Below are 19,191 nucleotides of genomic sequence, written 5' to 3'. Positions count from 1 at the left end.
TCAATGCATATATTCTTTCATCAAACCACATGTTGAAAAACTTTAGCTGTGGCCACGTTCTCAATTTACTACTCATGAAAATTAGAAAAAAGCCTCATGAGTTGAGCTTTTTTAGCCGTAACTAAAAAGCATGAGGGAAAGAGTGAAGAGGCTGAAGAACAGGAAGAGCAATGCACAAACATGAGTAACAAAACAGAATTGGAGGAGAGCAAAGCTTAAGACTGGTAAGGTAAAACCTACCATTTCTTCTGTTGTTTTTAACTACAAGCCATAAATGTCTTGTTGGATGTACTCGAAACTCAACTGCACAAAGCTTTGAGGCAAATTCAGTGTTGGCCTTGCTTTGAGGAGGAGATGGATCTGGTAAGTCCTTTCCAATTGGACCATTTGTGAGCAGCAGAGCTTGTAGCTATAGAACCAACTTCTGTTTACAAGAAGTACAGAGGTGTAGTGGCTAAGCTGCTACAGAGAGAAAAAATGAGGTGATTATTAGTTCTGATAGAGATGTGATTTTGTCACATCCTAGCTCAAAAGGCAAAGGAAAAAAGTATCTCTTCTGCAGCCTGAATTATAGGGGGCAGATCCAGAAACAATTGTTGATTTTTGTTGATTTTTGTTGGTTTTGTTTTACATTACCCTTTCTTCTAAATGAGTGTGCTTCTCATTGGTTTTTCTTTATAGCCTAAGGTGCATCTAACACAGTATAACCAGCTGGTCAGAAGAGGTGATTGATTATCCCACTGTATTCAGTATTGGTGCAGCCTCACCACAAGTACTGCGTGCAGTTATAGAATCATAGAATCACCAGGTTGCAAAGGACCCACTGGATCATCGAGTCCAACCATTCCTAACACTCCCTTAAATCATGTCCCTAAGCACTTCATCCACTTGTTCCTTAAACACCTCCAGGGAAGGTGACTCAACCAGCTCTCTGGGCAGTCTGTTCCAGTGCCTAATGACTCTTTCTGTGAAGAATTTTTTTCTGATATCCAGCCTGAACCTCCCCTGGTGGAGCTTGAGGCCATTCCCTCTTGTCCTGTCCCATGTCACTTGGCAGAAGAGGCCAGCTCTCTCCTCTCCACAACCTCCTTTCAGGTAGTTGTAGAGAGTAATAAGGTCACCCCTCAGCCTCCTCTTCTCCAGGCTAAACAACCCCATCTCTCTCAACCACTCCTCATAAGACTTGTTCTCCAGCCCCCTCACCAGCTTTGTTGCTCTTCTCTGGACACGCTCCAGAGCCTCAACTCGTTGCTCTTCTCTGGACAAGCTCCAGAGCCTCAACATCCAAACACTGAAAGAGGCTTCCTAGAGATGCCACAAGCCTATCAGTGTGTAAGAGGCATTTGGACAATGCCCTTAACAACATCATTTAATTTGGTCAACCCTGGAGGCAGGCAGTTGGACCAGTTGATCATTGTAGGTCCTTTAACTGAAATAGTATTCGCCTCTCCTCTCCTCTCCTCTCCTCTCCTCTCCTCTCCTCTCCTCTCCTCTCCTCTCCTCTCCTCTCCTCTCCTCTCCTCTCCTCTCCTCTCCTCTCCTCTCCTCTCCTCTCCTCTCCTCTCCTCTCCTCTCCTCTCCTCTCCTCTCCTCTCCTCTCCTTTCCTCTCCTCCAGGGTTTCACAGATAGAAGAAATAATTTATCTGAAGAGTATTAATTAATTAAGTTGTGTATTATTTATGTCTTAATGTGTTATTTGCCAATATCTTTCCCTTTTAAGTTACTTCTAGACCTGGAAACAAACATATAGAAGGAAAAAATGGATGTCTTGTTTTGGCCATCAGAAACTAACAACTTCCGACGTTTCACCCCTGAGTCCTTGGCAGCAATCAAGGAAAGAATTGCTGAGAAAAAAAAACAGCAAGCCAAAGTTAAACAGGAGAATAAAGGTCAAAGAGTTGAAGAAGTTAAACTTACTCCTCAGCTTGATCTGGGAACGTACAAAAAACTGCCATCTCTGTATGGGGATGTTCCTGTGAAGCTCATTGGGGAACCCCTGGAAGATTTGGATCCATACTACAGTGATCACAAGGTTAAAGCTTTTGAAAGCTTTTTTAAATTTAAATTTGTCTGCTGAACACTTAAGAGGTAGTAAAAACTCTTCAGAAGATGCTGGTTCTTGACTGTTCTGTAGACACATTTTTGACTATTACTATCAATTTTTTAGGTCAGGAGCGCTAAGATACAATCTACATTGTGTAATGAAAAGGTATTTTATGTTGCAGTCAACAACCAGAACTAATTATGAAAACATGATACACTTGATAGATACACTTTGATAGGAAGTATATTTTGGAAAAATGGATACTTTGTTTTCTACAGCAGTTTCTATGATCTCTGTGTGGCTGAATGCCATAAACAGTGTCCATCGAACACCAGATCACACTGGAGTTTCTGACTTACCACAGATTTTTTTTTTGCTGAATTCTAGATGCTATAAAATCAGGGGAGACATAATTGAGATATTTCCAGGTCTTTATATAGCAAATCCATATACTTTATAGTAAATTAGTTTTCTGTTATTTCATGTCTCATCAGCTTTGTTTGTCGTGTCGTATTTATGTTGCATATACTCCATGCTATTGCATGTGTGTTGCAGTATTTTACGTTGTTGCCTATAGGACTGTGTAAAGTAGATGCGCTAGGAAGCCCGTCTAAATTAGATGTCTATTGAATGATTGTTTTCTTTTATGTATACCAGTAAGTCACTGGAATATAATAATTTAACCAGAAATATGCAAAAAGCTTTGTTCTACCACAGACTTCTTTTTCATCCATATAATCAAAATGATATTATTTATGAAGAGAAACTAAGACTGATTCAGTTGGAGAAATTTACATAAAGGGTAGTGAAGGGTGGTGCTGATTTGAGAGATTCCATTTTTACTTCACGTGCTAAAAGTACTGAGCTGCGTGGATCCTAAGGCAGCTTAGAGGAAATTTTCCATGTTACTTGATAATTTAGAGATATTTCAAAATGAAAACTTCTGTTTTGACTGGACTGGATTCTGGTGGTCCTACGCTATATGTATTTTGTAAATAATCTCTTATAGTTTATGTAGGTATCAAAGAGTAAGGTACTTTTGACTATGATTAACACCATTGTTGCAGTCCCCAAATATTATTCTTTAATTACTTTGACCAAGTGAACATGATAACTTGCTTCAAATTCATTCTCATTACTATCTCTTCCTCATAGAAAATAATGAACTTCTATATAGCTGATGTCTTTCTTTTGAAATGTAATATCACCAGGTCACAGCTCCAAGCAAGAATACAAGAAAGCTTTACTCATAATTGGAGTTAGATATCATTCTAGATGCAGATTTCAAAACCTAAGGATTTAATTTGGAGGGGAAATTTTGTTTCATTAAAGTATTCCATATGTTCATATATATACTATGAATATTTTTTTAATAGACTTTTATGGTGATAAATAAAAGGAGGACTATTTTCCGGTTTACTGCCACGCCTGCCTTGTGTATAGTTGGTCCTTTTAATCCAGTCAGAAAAGCAGCCATTAAAGTCATCATCCATTCATATCCTTTTATTGATTTCCCTTATTTCAATTTTAAACCATACTGTGCCATTTTCTGCCGTTCTGTTCCTCTGTTCGTACTAAAGTAGATGGAAACTCACATGGCTGTGATGTTGATTTTTAAAAAGTCATACTGAATCTTGTTTTTATAGAAACATGGACTCATAGAATGGTGTGGGTTGGAAGGGACCTTAAAGAGCCTCCAGTTCCAACCCCCTTGCCATGGGCAGGGACACCTTCCACTGGATCAGGTTGCTCAAAGCCTCAGCCAACCTGATCTTGAACACCTCCAGGGATGGGGTGTCCATGACTTCTCTGAGAAACTTGTTGCTATCCCTCACTAACCTAACAAGAAAGCATTTCTTCTAAACATCTAATCTAAATCTGCCTACTTTCAGCTTAAAACAGTTACTGCTTGTCCTATCCCTGCACTTTCTGATAAAAAGCCCCTTTCCCAGCTTTCCTATAGCCCCCTTTAAGTACTGGAGTGTTACTATTTGTAACATTCGAAAAAAAAAAAATCCTCTAAACAATGAATCCCCACTCATTAAAAAAATGATGAATGTGATTTAAAGCAATGCTTTGCTGAAAGAATCAGAAGTTACCCTACGGAATTGATTTCATACTCAAGTTTAAAAAGTTATGAAGAGCACCCATTTGTAATATCTTTGCAAAAAATTTAGTTTGAAGTATATAAAACTGGGAAGGACTGCATCTTTCTGCCACAGGCTGAGTATTTGCTGCTCTTTCTGCCAAACACCTGGAATTCATTTGGAATTATTAATTTGTAGCAATAGGTCCTTTTTGAGAATTTATGGCTGACTTTAAATCAGTATTCATGCTGTTAGAAATTATTAACTTTGCTATTCAAACAAATCCTAAATTTAAGGCCAATGTTTGTTTTTAAAAAATCCTCACTTTTACTAAGTGACAAGTGAACTTTCATGAAAGGATGTTTTTTCTTCTATATGTTTTCATTGCCTGCCACATACAATAAGATATTTTCTGAACTTATGGCAGAGCTTGAGTGTCTTCTATGGGAATGTATATATGGATTCCCAGTTTCAAAGAACATTGGTTATTGGTAACTACACTTTCCCATCTGGTTTTCCTAGGCTTAAAACTCCCTAGTTATTGTGGAACTGTGGCCTATTTCTCTTTATTCCATGCTCCTGCTGGGAAGAAGTGTAACCTTCTAAAGTTTCACATGGCACTACACAGTAGAGTTCTCAGGTGCTTTCAATTTATTTAAGTTTGCCATCATAGAGTGGTTTGGGTTGGAAGCGACCCTAAAGGTCACTCAGTTCCAACTCCCTTGCCATGGGCAGAGACACCTTCCACTGGACCAGGTTGCTGAAAGCCTCATCCAACCTGGCCCTGAACACCTCCAGGGATGGGGCAGCCACGACTTCTCTGGGCAAGCTGTGCCAGTGCCTCACCACACTCACAGGAAAAATTTCTTCCTAATCCCTTCTGCTCATATTATGCCAAAATATGTTATGTCCCACTGATGTCATTACATCTAAAGCTATTTCTGCATGCAGGTAATTAATTGTTGTTTTTAAATAATGAAGTTTACCCAGCTGAGCAGAAGTTTCACCTGACAGCAGTTTCTTTGGAAAGCACATAAAAGCTCCTGATCATAATCAAACCCAAAGTAATTATTTGAATATCTGAATGGTTGATTGTGTGTAAATCAGCACTTTCTTGAATGTCCTTGTTTTATGATCCAGCCCATTTTCCTTAACTTAATATTCACGTTATTTGTCGGTTTTATTACATGTACTGTGATACTCAATTGTGCTTCCATGGCTGTAAATAAACTTCCAGAAGAACTCAGCTGGACTGAGTAAGTACCTCAATTGCTGTTTGTTCAGTCTTTGTTGTAAGGATATTAACTTGCTGGACTGAAAAATTTAAATAATGTGATGATCTAATTCTGGGATATGAAAATTCTCAGACAGACCTCTGAGGAACAGTTGTTATTATTATTGTTGGGTTTGTTGTTATTATTATATCACACACTTTCTGTGGAGCTTCAGTGCCTTTTCTTAGAGGCTTACACCATATGCCCTTCCTCTATGTTAGCTAATTTTGCCATCTGGTGTAGCATAGAAGGTTGCCCCACTTTTCCTTTTAAGGATTAAGCCTTTTAGAGAGGCTGTGCAGCAGGATTCTAACTTAATATCTTTCATTTTAAGGCAATACCCTGAATATCTGTTAAGACCAGCTCATGCAAAAGTAAAAAGGGATAAATATTTATTCCATTTTTCTTGCTGCTTCCTGGTGACATCCCTAGTTCAGTTGTTCGCATTAGGAATCCATCAATCTGTAATGTCTTGTTACCTGTTGTAATTGTGCACTGTATTCAGTGAAACTTGAGTTAATGTTCTTTAATTAAATCTTGAAAAAGGGCCTGGGGCCTTAGAGGTTCTATAATTTAATTTCTCTAATTTGGGGGTAAGCGTGGTGATAATGATATCTTGTTTATATGTAGGAATTCTTTCAGTTATAGAGTATTTGTCAAAATAATTGTATAAAATATGCAAATTTTACAAGGTTAAATAAGTCTTTGCTGCTACTGTTCTGCCAAAATGTTGAGAATTTGAAATTTCCCAGCCTGCTTTAGAACACAAACACAATCTTAAACTTTTTTCATAAGGAAGTGTGAGCTATCCTTCATGCAGAAATAGTATGGTATGCTTATTTGTGATTATAGATTTACATGGAAATCTTACTAAAACACAGGAAGATCTCCTTATACCCATGATATTCTGAAAGTAATATAGCTGATCTTATTTTACCTCACATTTTCTACTTTCTTATCCATCTAGCAGCTAAACCTTAGAAAATGTAAAAATGTTCCTGAGCGTGTCTCAATCTCATTAATATATTTTTTTCTGTAACTTTAATATGCACTTTTCTTCTCAGACATGTTTTTACTGCCATATATACTGGTGAAATATTAATAAAAGTATTAGCAAGAGGATTGTTTTGGAATGAATTTACCTTCCTTCGAGATCCATGGAACTGCTTGGATCTTGTTGTTATAGTAATAACGTAAGTAAAACTCAGTTTTCTTTTACATTCAATGGACAAACATGCAGCTAAAATGCTGTTTGATGTTGCTGAAGCTCTTTAGAGCAGTTGGCGCCTACCTGCCTAAGGGTTACTGTGGATCAATCAGTCTTTGAATATTTGCAAAGACGAAAATAGTCATAGACTTTAAAGCAAAACCTAAATGCAAAGCTCATCTTAGAGTTGTTTGATTGTTCTCATTTTAGTATTAATTTAAATTTTGTTAAGACGTGATTGCATAGACAGCCAAAACCAAGCACACCTCTTCACGTAGTCCTAGCTGTACTCTGAATCAGATGAAACTCATTTGATAAAGATTTAAAGTGGGTCATAAGGTGTTGAATGATGTGGTGATAAATAACAGAGGAAATCCCAAGAATGTGAAGTGATGCTCAAGGAAAAACAGACCCATCTTTACAGTTATAGGCTTTGAAATACCTTCCACTTGTTGGGAAAATGATGTTAGAGTTAAAATAGACAGTCCTGTGAAAACACTACTCCACTGTACAATCATGGTCAGAGAAGGAGATAAGAGAATGAGGACATTGTGGGTAAGAAACAGAGAAAGAAGCAGAACACATAGTCATTTCATTGTATGATCTGTATTTTTCTTCAAGACTGTATGTAGCTTTGCTCCTGATATCTCAAAAGATGACAGAATTAAAAAAGATATAGAGATGTATATCTTGTGTTCTACATAATAAGAAACTAAATAGAGTAGAACTCTTATAAAAAAATATGGAGCAGGAACATGGTTGAAGTCTGTGGCACAGAGCCGGAAAGAGAATAAATAATTTATTTTTTTTTCTCCTACAAAAAGAGCTAGAGGCATCAAGTGAAGTTGTCAGATGGCAAAATAAAAAAAGGGAGCAGTTTTTCATGCTATGTGTAGTTCTATTCTCATAGGAAATTGTAGTTGAAAAAAATGTAGTTACATTCAGAAGGCTTTTGGACAAAATCCTGAATTAAAACATATTAAAGTTTATTTTTAAAACAGAGATACTATGTCTTGTTCAGGAAATCCTTGGGCTTTAAAATAATGAAAGAATTAAATCTGGGAAGCGTCACTGTCTTGATTCTAAACTCCCTTGCAAAGCGTCTGTTGTGGGTCATTCTTGAAGACCGGGTAATGGGACAGATGGATCACTGCTTTGGTCAATTTTAAATTCATATCAAAACCAGCTAGCTAAGCAGACAAGAGGAAGAAGGCAAGTCAGAATTTGCATCTTGAATACAACATATAAATCTTGAGAGTAAAACAATCTTATTTGTAGCAGTGAGTAGATTCACTCATGTCTAGTCTCAGAGCTTTCAAAGCAAACCTCTGTCATTTGGCATTTCTGAATAGTTTTCAGTTGTCTTGTAGTTTATTGGAGGTATATAAGAATTCAGATTGGAAGGGACCTCTGGAGATCATATGCTAAAAGTACATTTGTTATTGGGTTATGTGGTGATTTGATTTTGTAGGTATGTTACTATGTTCAAAAGTATGGGCAAGATTTCAGCTCTTCGAACTTTCAGAGTACTGAGGACCTTGAAAGCTGTTTCAGTAATACCAGGTAAGGAAGGACATATCTTACTAATTTACTCTCCATTTCAGCACTCTCCTTTTCTTGTTTTCATTTTTCTGGACACTTTTGGGAACAGTTGATGGCTGCTCAAAGTGTCGCAGAATATTTTTTATCATCTTTCCTCAAAATGATTTTTATTGTAGGATTATGATTTATTTTTTTTAATTTTCTGCTTTTTCTATCCCATCACTAATGTTCAGTTTTACTTACTTCGATGCCTTTGTCATTTAATTCTGTCTTTGATGAGCTGTGCATCCTATTCAATATGTTATCTTAACATAATGATGGCTATACCACAATATTACTAGTTTCAAGTATACTTAATTAGCTTAATCTTCTAGGATTTATTTCCTGGAATGCTGACTTCACAATGTGCAGTAGTTTTGGGTTTTTTTTTTTTGTTTACTGACCACAGCAGCTATCTGCATGGACCATAATACTTTAATCAACAGTATTTTCCATATGCTTCCCAGATATTCTATATTTTTATATGTTGTGCTACATATAGGATATCAAAGAATGGATTTCAAAGTCTAACTGCAAAAACATATAAATAACTATACAACCCATTATCATAATATCATTATCAAACTTCACCAATTTTATGTAATTGCAGATATATTTTTGATTTTGCTATGGAATTATAAGAGGGATTAAGCATAGGACTTGTTTTATTTCTAACATTGAAACCACCTGTCAATACCTTTTCTTCATATTCACTACGGAGAACAGAAATTACACGTAACTTTACCTTTTTCTTGTGAAGGACTACTAGAAAAATCCTAAATATCACTCTCAGCCTATGTTATGTTTAAGATTTAGTTATTCTGCCAGAGTACTGTTTATCGGTTCGTATATAACCCATTTTCACAAAATCACAGAATGGTTGAGATGAAAAGGGACCTCTGGAGGTGATCTAGTTCAGCTCCCCTTTTCAAGCAGGACCACCTGTCACTGCTGGCCCAGGACCACCTCCAGATGGCTTTTGAGTATCTCCAAGGACTGAGGCTCCACAACCTCCCTGGGCAACCTGTGCCAGTGCTCAGTCACCCTCACAGTAGAAAAGTGTTTCCTGATATTCAGAGGTTCCCTCCCGTGTTTTTGTGCCCATGACCTCTGGTTCTGCCACTGGACACCACTGAAAAGAGCCTAGGTCCTTCCTTTTTCATGCTTTCCCTTCAGGTATTTATAGACATTGATGAGATCACCCCAGAGTCTTCTCCAGGCTGAAAAGTGCCATCTCTCTCAGCCTTTCCTCATGGGAAAGATGTTCCAGCCCTTTCATCATCTTTGTGGCCCTTCACTGGACTCTCTCCAGTATGTCTATGTCTCTTTTTTATTGGGAAGACCAGAACTTGACCCACTGGTTCCAGACGTGGCCCCGCCAGTGTTGAGCAGAGGCAAAGACCACCTCCCTTGGCCTGCTGACCATGCTTTGCCTTATGCAGCTCAGGATGCCATTTGCCATCTTTGCAGCAAGGGCACATTGCCGGCTCATGGGCAGTTTGGTGTCCACCGGGACCATGAGGTCCTTCTATGCCAAGTTATTTTCCAGCCACGTGGTCCTCTTCATGTATTTGTTCCTTTCCCAATGTCATAAACGTTCATTTTCTTTTAAACTGCTGACATCTGCAAGGCATCATCTTCTGAGACAGAAATCCCTGAGGTCAGAAGAAACTATCTTTTATTACAATGTGTATTTGGTGCAATGTGAAGAACTTGGTCACTGTTAATCAAGCACAGAAATCTGTCCATATTCATTAAATCTCTTAAGAGGTTGCTTAGATGCCACCTTAATTTAGAATTTAAAAGTTAGTAAAATTAATGTTAGAAGGAAATAAAAGTCAAATAAGTTACTATTAGGAAATTTAGATAAAAATACTCTACTCTTTCCTATGCTTTATTTTACCTCATTTAATACTCTGAATTTGCAAAACCATTTACACTGATTGTTTTTAACATACTACATTGTCATATGGGAATGCTACTAAAGTGCTTTTCTCATTTTGTGTATTTATTAAATCTTATTTTTCTAGGTCTGAAAGTCATCGTAAATTCACTTATTGAATCCGTTAAGAAACTTACTGATGTGTTGATCTTGACTGTTTTTTGCTTGAGTATATTTGCTCTAATAGGCCTCCAGCTTTTTATGTGCAATTTAAAATCCAAATGTGTCCTCAATAATACTACGTTCAATGAGTCATTATGTAAGGATGCCAAGATATACGTACAAGGCAAAGAAGGTAATTTTTTTTTCTTTTCTTCCTTTACGTTGTTTGTACATCTTCCTATGTACGTCTTGTTTTTTTCAGAGATGTTAAAATATATCTGCATGTATTTCCCACAAGATGGTGTGCAAATAATAATATGAAGTCCTCAGGACAACTGAGTGTGAGATTAGTGAATGTGAGATTTAGAGAAAGATTGGCAGTCTGTGGGATAGAAGAGAGTAAGTTTTCTATAAGCATTTGCTTCTTTACCTATGCACATTGCACAGGCTTCCTAATTTTAGGGCCGCTGCACAGAGAATGATTTTTTTCATCACTTAAGCTACATTATTTTAGGCATTTTGGATTGTTATTTTTACTGGAGAACAAAAGAATCTTATCTTTTGAGCTTTGTAGTTAATAATATTTTGTTTATAAAATTGCCGTAGGGATAAATCTGCTGAGAAACAGCCCTGTATGCTTTTCGTTATGAAAGGAGCTTTTCAAAGAGGTTTGGTCCATCAGGCTGTTTTTAAAAGTGTGGTAATGCATGTTTTACTGTCAGAGTGCTGTAGGAACTGACAACTTCTGATTTTATGATTCCTTGATGCATTTTTTATTAGATATCTGCTCCAGAATGAATAAATCTTCTGAAATATTGCTCTGTGGGTTCACTCCGGAACCCAAGTAAGTGAATAAAGCAGTTTTAGTACTTTCTTATTTTTTCCTCCAGGTGTACTGTGGTTTTAATTTTGGCCTAAGGGAATTGCGATGATTTTTCAGGAGGGTGAATGTTTGTGTATGGGTTATTAAATAAAAAACCTGATATTTCACATCAGAAAAAGAATGAAGTAAAGTACTTGGAAGCAAGCAATTATAAATGTGCTTTGTTGGTAACCACTGGTAATGTAACGGTAATGTAGAATGATATGAAGGAGGAGGGGAACACAACACTGAAGAATTGTGAGATAATAATAAAATCTTCTCTCCTCATCTTGGTGAATTACTTAAAAGTAAACGTATTGCCATTTTTCCCCTTCTCTATGTATTTGTTTGCATGTATCCTAAACCAGTGGAGAGTTTCTGTCTAGTCAGAATCTACGCTTAACTAGAGTTTCTGCATAGTTCCTGTCAGTAGGCATATAGGCATATGGTTTTCTAGGATTGTCTGATATAGATCAGCCCTTCTGGCAGAATTATGTTGGGGTATAAATAATTGGATTTTTAGATAAACTGAACCAATCTACATTCGATGTTGAGTGCTGGATGCTTTCGGGTACAATGTAATATTGCAAGTAAGCATTGTTTAACATTTCTTTTGTGGTTAGCAAAGAGTGCCCGGAAAACTATACCTGCCAGAAGGTTGGGGAGAATCCTGACTTTGGTTATACAAGTTTTGATCATTTTGGCTGGGCCTTCCTTTCTTTATTCCGTCTGATGACCCAAGATTCCTGGGAGCGTCTCTACAGACAAGTAAGTACTTTTATTACCTGCTAGAATGACTTTGGATATGCAGCTTAGAGTTTTATGTCCACTAGGAAAACTTCCTCCTACTTTAATGTTACTGATACAAAATATCTTTTAAATCAACATAAATATTAAGGAAGTAACTTCTAGTGACTAAGTTATAACACCTCTGCAAGTAATGTTGGATAAGAATAATGCTGCTGTGAATGCTCATAGTTTTGTGGGACAACACACTTGGATCAGTGATTAATAGTTAATTATTGATATGTAACTACCAAAAGACTGGCATATACAGCAGTTCTGACCAGTAAGCTCACTGGTGCTGCAGGGGGTACAATACTTTGCTTCTCTTCCTTTTCAGTGCTGACTGCTCATCAAACCTTCACATATGCACTTACATTTCAGAAAATATTTAATAACTGATACTAAAAAACTGGAGCCTTTATGTTTGTTTCAGAGTGTTGAATGTAACTTCTAAGTTCTGGGTTTTGACAAAAATGATCCAAAAGTCATGTGTAGGGAACTCTGGATCCCTTACATCTGTGCAGCGCCTTTGCTAGAAGGAAATTATCCTTTGCCTTGTAGTATAGCTTTCACCTGGTCCCTTTTAACGTTTTCTCCAGCAACCTTCATTAACTTAGATTTTTTTAAGTGAATGCATCATCTTTTTACCATTTGGAGGTCACGCGGTTCTTAGTTTTTACTATCTCAAATCTTACATTTGAGCCATCTCCTCTGCTACCATTTAAAAAGATGTAAGAATAAGCAATCGATATTAATATTGCCTCTGATTCACGAATTATAACATCTTTAATGATTGTTTAGATAATCTTAGCTTTCATCCTTATGACTAAGTCTTATTCATTTCTTCTGTAGTTACCTGTATCTCTCTTTACAGCTGAAGTTGTCTTCTCATTACTTAAACTCTGATGATCCTTTGCCTGATTTGCTGGGATATATTTAATTTAATTTTAAGAAGGGACTTCGCTCATTCTCCTCTGCAGTATGTGGCATCATTAGGAATGTTTGATGGTCTGTTACATAAAGAGGAAATGTTATATGGTCAGAGAAAAGTTTTTAAGAGCAGAAATTTATTTACTTGAAGGTCAGGGGAACTCCCAACAACATCTATTTCTAGTCATTCTGTATAACGTAGACCAGAGGTAAGTTCTACTGTTGTTTGAAGAAAACAGTGCAGTAGGTTGATGTTTTGTAATGTATAGGAAAATAAAATGTTTAAAGTTAGTTTGAAATTCTATTTTAAATGTTACTTTGTTAAGACTTTATTATAGTGTTTATCTTCTCCTCACAGGTTATCCGTACATCTGGAAAGAGCTCCTTCATATTTTTTCTGGGGGTCATTTTTTTATGCTCGTTTTACCTCTTCAATCTGATCTTGGCTGTAGTAACTATGGCATATGAAGAGCAAAATAGAGCTACTCTTGCTGAAACACAGGCAAAGGAAAAATTACTTCAAAATGCCCAGCAAGTTCTAGAGAAGGAAAAGGTTTGTAAATTATTATATGTAATACATAATATGTGATTGGTTTAGATTTCGTCTGTTTATGAATTAGGAAAATAAGTTTTTTAGTTAAACATTTAATATTAATTAACTGTACTTTTTACAATACTTTCCCAGACTTCATTTCTCTCTCTTATTCTCCTCTCTGTTTCACTGTATATACAGCTGTATGTATATGTATATTTAAATATATACAAACATTTCTATGAGGCAAACAAACATAATTAGTCCAAGTTAAATCATATTAAGTATTTAAGATTCGCAGACCTGATGTTGTATAAGAATGGCTTGCTGGCAAATCTATAGCTTTTATGGTATTACCTGTGCCCTGTGGTTTGCCCCATGCTTGCACACTGCCATTGTTGCTGTGTACAAAAACTCCTTTCTCTGGATATTCCTTCTTGCTATTGCTGCCTAATCTGATGAAATAGGTATGAATGGATAATTGTGCATCCATAAAATAAGTTGTCATTTCTACAGTTTCCTGAGATTGGAAGTTCTGATGTTGACAGCATGGATTAAAAATGCAAGCTTTCTGACAGCCACTGTGCTCAGGTTTTTAAGGGATGTCATACCCACTTTGAGGGACTGTGTGCAGAAGGTCTACCAGTTGACAAGAGCAAGAATAATCTTTGGCCAGGCTAATGCCATTAGTTCCATATTTGTATAGAAGGACATCCAGAAGTACATCCGGAAGGATAGGATGTCATCCAGAGGGACCTGGACAGACTGGAGAAGTGGGCCTCTGAGAACCTCATGAGGTTCAACAAGGCCAAGTGTAAGGTGCTGCACCTGGATTGGGGCAGTCCCAGTTTTCAGTACGCAATGGGGGATGACGTGCTTGAGAGCAGCCCTGCAGAGAAGGACTTTGGGGTGCTGGTCGATCAGAAGCTCGACATGAGCCGGCAATGTGCCCTCACAGCCCAGAAGGCCAACTGTATCCTGGGCTGCATCCAAAGAAGTGTGGCCAGCAGGGCGAGGGAAGGGATTCTGCCCCTCTATTCCTCTCTTGTGAGACCTCATCTGGAACACTGTGTCCAGTTCTGGAATCCTCAATGTAAGAAGGATATGGAGCTGTTGGAACAGGTCCAGAGAAAGGCTACAAATATGATTGGAGGGCTGGAGCACCTTCCCTACGAGGACAGACTGAGAGAGTTGGACCTGTTCAGCCTGGAGAAAAGAAGGCTCCCAGGAGATCTTATAGCAACCTTCCAGTACCTGAAGGGGGCCTACAGGAAAGCTGGAGAGGGACTATCCATAAAGGCTTGTGGTGACAGGACAAGGGGGAATGGGTATAAACTGGAGAGGGGCAGATTTAGACTGGACATTAGGAAGAATTTCTTCACCATGAGAGTGGTGAGACACAGGAACAGGTTGCCCAGGGAAGTTATGGATGCCCCATCCCTGGAGGTGTTCAAGACTATGTTGGAAGGGGCCTTGGTCAGCCTGATCTAGTGGGATGTCCCTGCCCATGGCAGAGGCGTTGGAACTAGATGATCTTTAAGGTCCCTTCCAACCCCAAACTATACTATGATACTATGATACTATGATACTATGATACTATGATACTATGATACTATGATCCAGAGACAGCGTTAGTTTCTTTACTGTTGGTTTGGAGAGCTAATAGATGCACACCAGATTTCTATAGCGCTTCTTCTTGGTGCAGTATTGCATGGATTCATTCATTCCTTGGCCTGCAGGGGACAAGGGATCATCTAGTTTTTATTTTGCTCTTGAGAAGTGAAGCTTTGAGCTGAAGCAACGAGATACATTGAACATCTTTGTAAAAAATATTTTGCCTTCTAACTTTTTATGAAAGATGCATCTATTTACTGCAAACAATCAGAAAAGTCAGACTTGTAAGAGGACATACACGTATTCTCTAGCAACTATCCAGTTTCAGCATTAAAGGGGAGGTATTACTGGTTTACCAAACTCCTTTTCTACAGCTGTCAACAGGCTTGTAAGGTTTCTTCATCTGAAATTCCAGCTTGTCAAACTTTTCTTAGGCTTTTTCTTCATTGTATTTTTCTTTCAGCATGAATAATATTTAAGAAAGTAGTCACTTCCAAAGTAACAAAAGGAGAGTAAAACAATACATCTTAATATTCTGTAATTCAGCTACAAAATGCAATATCTAAAGTAGCAGGGACAAACTTTATTTATAATCACTGATAAGTAACCCTGCTTTATCTTTCAGTATTGTAAATAGCATTTTGTACTCCTATCTTTCTGTAGTAATTTAATATTTGAAAGGTAACAATTATTAGTGCAAAGCATTCAGATAGCATAATAATTAAATTCTAAACCATTTGTCTTGTATTAGTAGATTGGTTTTTTGCTATTTCTTTTATAGATGTTGGCTGCTGGAGAGGGTAACAAGGATACATATGTCACATCTGAAATGTCAGTTGCTGACTTGAAAAATTCAAAAGAAAAAAGGATGAAAGAAAAAACATCTACTTTTAAACAAAGCTTAATTTTAGGTGATCGTGGCAAAGAGGACCATGTATTTCATTCACAACCTGGTCATTGCCAGAAGAAGCTAGTAAGTATTTAAAATAGAAGATATATTCATTAGAATTGCAGAATTAGATATAACAAATTGATGAGCAGAAAAACTTTCCGTATTGCAATCTTTTCCCCTCCTCCTCTCCTTCTAGCATGCCTTGGGTTAACTGTTTTTTTAAAGCAGTCTGATTTGGCAAGGGAGGAAGACAGCACTATATGGGCTTGAAAGGAAGGTTCAAAGTGGCCATCAGTAGCATACTTAGGACACATTGTAGTCCTCTGCAATTAGGACTGTGGTAAGATCTGTGGGTGTTTCTATTGTGCTCCATAAACAAACATAAAATCCTGTAAGTTTTAGCATTTCCCTCATGACCTAACCTTTTATTTTGGTTTGGTTTGTTGGGTTTTTTTTTTGTTTTTTTTTGTACACACAGCTAAATCTCTGGCCTAAATATTTAGGGTTTGATCAGCTCAGTATGAAGACTTCTAATGTTAGGGGACATGATCTGAGACACTAAACATTGCAGAAAGGAATGAAAGGACAAGTTGCACTGGTAACTCAGTTGTGATTAGAATAATCTTAATAAGTCTTGTAGATTCTGAAAAAAATACAGATAGAAAAAGTAACATTTTAGCGTTGTGTTATAAATTAATTTTATGTCTATCCTATGACAGTTATATCAGCTAAGTGTTGCTCAGCTTTTCAAGTCATTAAAATATCAGAGAGAGAGAGAAAAGAAATAATTATTATTAACCCCCAGAGGCCAAGGGTATCAGTTTCATTCCCTGAATAACAATTCTGTAGAATATGTTCATAAAAATCATATTTTCATAGTAGTTTGAAGTAATGATAAGGCATATTTTTACTTGCGTGTACCCTCCCCACAAAAAGAAAATGACACAAATCAAGTTGTGCTGAAAGTGTATACTAAAATACTGTGCATTATAATGTGGTCATTCAGTAGCTCCGAGTCACCTGGTAGCTCTAATTATGTTCTCCACAATACTGCAATCTTCATTCTTTGTGTTATTCTTTGCCTCAGAGTCTCTCCTGTTCTTTGAAGCCTGTGTTATACAATTGTCTACTTAGTTTTCAAAAAGAGTATATGTGAGTGCAGGGATATTAATGTGTCATTAACTTAATCGTTGAAGATAATTCAATGTGTCCCATAAGATAGAGGTGTTGTCCTGTCCTTCAGCGCACATGAGGAACACAAAGTTTAGCATTCTGTAACTTCTAATGCAAACAAAACTGGTCCCATTCCTAGTCATAAGGAGTTCAATATTAGTATAAATCTCGATAGGCTTAATACAACTGGGAAAACTGCTAATTTTGATTCACAATATAAAAATTTTTAATAAATACTTATTATTTTTTAATAATCAATGATTCATAGGTAAAACAGCCAATAATTTATTCAACTACATTTTCAGTGTGCTTTTTATTAGTCCTTGGAAAAATGGAATGATTTCTTTCCTTTGCTTCCCTGTTAATGATTGTATACTTCTTATGTAATGGCATTATTATTGTTAAATATTTTCAGGAGAAAACAACTTCTTGAAAAATATTACTGGTTTTGATGAAATATCCTTTGCTTTCAAAGGCAACCACATGACATTCTTGTATTGTTTTGTTTTACATTCTTTCAGCAAGGTAAGACTTAGTTACAGTGTGCATTTGAAAAGGTATATTATGCCAGACATAATTTTATATTGCTGTTTCTTCATATTCCCTTACTATATTACCTTCTGTTTTCTTTCTAACCAAAGAGGCAGATTCTGCTGTCCTATGAATTGTCAGTGGAGTCCATTAATGATCCCTTTCGAAGACAGAGGTTAATGAGTGCAGCCACTGTTATTACAGATAATTTGCGTAAGTCATTCTTTAGGCGATTGTGAGATCAAACTGTCACAGTCAGCAGTATTTTTAAAGTCGCTAGGGGAAATAATGCTGCAATCAAATGCAAATTTCAGTAAAATGAGTATTCTCATATCTCACGTAACTATAACTGTAACTTGCAGTTACCAAGGGTAAATCAAGTCTGACAAATGTGATTGCCCTGTACAGTAAAATGACTGGAGTTGGTAGGTGAGAGCAATGTTTTCATTTACGTTGGCTTTCACAAAGCTTTCAACACTGTCTTATACAGTGTTTTTTCATCCAAGTTAGAATGTTAGGCTCTTCATGGGTGCACAACCAGCTGGACAAAAAAAAATGGTTGGATGTTTGGGCTTCAAGTGCCTGCTGAACAGGTTGTATTCTACCTGAAGGCACATCACAAGTGGAGGACCGCAGGGTGTATGCTAGGGCATATCTTGTCCTAAATGTCCTGGAGGAGGCAAAGATGGGCTTCCCCTTAAGTTTTGCAGATGAGAACAAACTGGGGGAAAACCAGACACCTTATGAAAATTCAATCAGAACAAATGTAAACTTCTGTATTTCTGCAAGAACCTCTTGCAATGATACAGGGTGGGAGTTGGCTGGATGGGAAACAGCTCTGCAGGAGAGGCTCTATTGATCCTGTCAGCAGTGAGCTGAGGGTGAGCCCTTGCAGTAGCAGCAGCAATAGCTACAGTCCTGTGGAGTATATTAAAAGGAGCAAAGCCAGGAGAAAAGCGATTATCATCCTTTATTAAGCATTCGCTAAACTACATACAATGCCCAGTTTGCCCCCCAGCACAAGAAACACATTGAGTGCAGCACAGGACTACCCAGTCAGGGGCTGGAACTCTTGCCCAGTGCTGGGCTGGTTCAGCCTGGAGAGAAGGTTTTGAGGGAAAGTTAACATCAACCTTCCAGTGTGTGGGAAGACATTATCAAGAAGATGGAGCCAGGCTCTTGACAGTGGTGCCTTGAGAAGATGAGACAACAGGCATAAATTGAAAGAAGAGAGCTTTAATTCATGTGTGGGGAGAAGCTTTCACTGTAAGGACAGTTGAACAGAGGAACAGGTTATGCAGCCCCTGACCTCATGGCTGACCCTACTTTGAGAAGGGGGTTGCACTAGAGGTTTCCTGAGATGCCTTTCAACTTGACTTAGCTTATTACCCTGCCCTCAACTATGAACCCCAAGGAATGTAAGACACCCTTCTCTATTTTATCATGGACTTCTTTTTTTCACCTCATGCTGCATCTGTTGGCTGCATAGATGCAACTCACAGGAAAAAAAATAACCAGTTTTCCCAGACAGTTAGTTCTCCTTAATGCAGATCCTGTATCACCGTTAAACAGTATAATAAACATATGAAGAGGTGGATAGTATCTCCTCTTTCTGTAATTACAAGATTTGTTG

At 37.4% G+C, this 19,191-nt stretch overlaps 1 protein-coding gene across 3 annotated transcripts in view; it reads left to right on the top strand.

Annotated features, from left to right (window-relative positions):
* The first annotated feature begins 1,741 nt into the window (after positions 1–1,741).
* Positions 1,742–19,191, top strand: part of LOC104057020 (sodium channel protein type 5 subunit alpha) — a 41,532-nt gene continuing 24,082 nt past the window's right edge. For 2 of the 3 annotated variants that reach the window (XM_054059575.1, XM_054059576.1), the window contains exons 1-9: positions 5,306–5,388; positions 6,471–6,599; positions 8,085–8,176; positions 10,225–10,431; positions 11,019–11,082; positions 11,724–11,868; positions 13,175–13,369; positions 15,744–15,935; positions 17,669–17,771. In XM_054059575.1, the coding sequence (XP_053915550.1) occupies positions 5,348–5,388; positions 6,471–6,599; positions 8,085–8,176; positions 10,225–10,431; positions 11,019–11,082; positions 11,724–11,868; positions 13,175–13,369; positions 15,744–15,935; positions 17,669–17,771 (1,168 nt within the window). In that variant the 5' untranslated portion in view covers positions 5,306–5,347. Of the gene's footprint in view, positions 2,034–3,421; positions 3,541–5,298; positions 5,389–6,470; positions 6,600–8,084; positions 8,177–10,224; positions 10,432–11,018; positions 11,083–11,723; positions 11,869–13,174; positions 13,370–15,743; positions 15,936–17,668; positions 17,772–19,191 lie in introns of those variants that run through there. The other variant, XM_054059577.1, reaches the window with a different exon arrangement.

The sequence above is a fragment of the Cuculus canorus genome, chromosome 2 (genome assembly GCF_017976375.1).
Source record: "Cuculus canorus isolate bCucCan1 chromosome 2, bCucCan1.pri, whole genome shotgun sequence".
NCBI classification, from domain to species: Eukaryota; Metazoa; Chordata; class Aves; order Cuculiformes; family Cuculidae; genus Cuculus; species Cuculus canorus.
The sequence above is the reverse complement of the archived record's forward strand: the minus strand, read 5'-3'. Positions and strand labels throughout refer to the sequence as shown.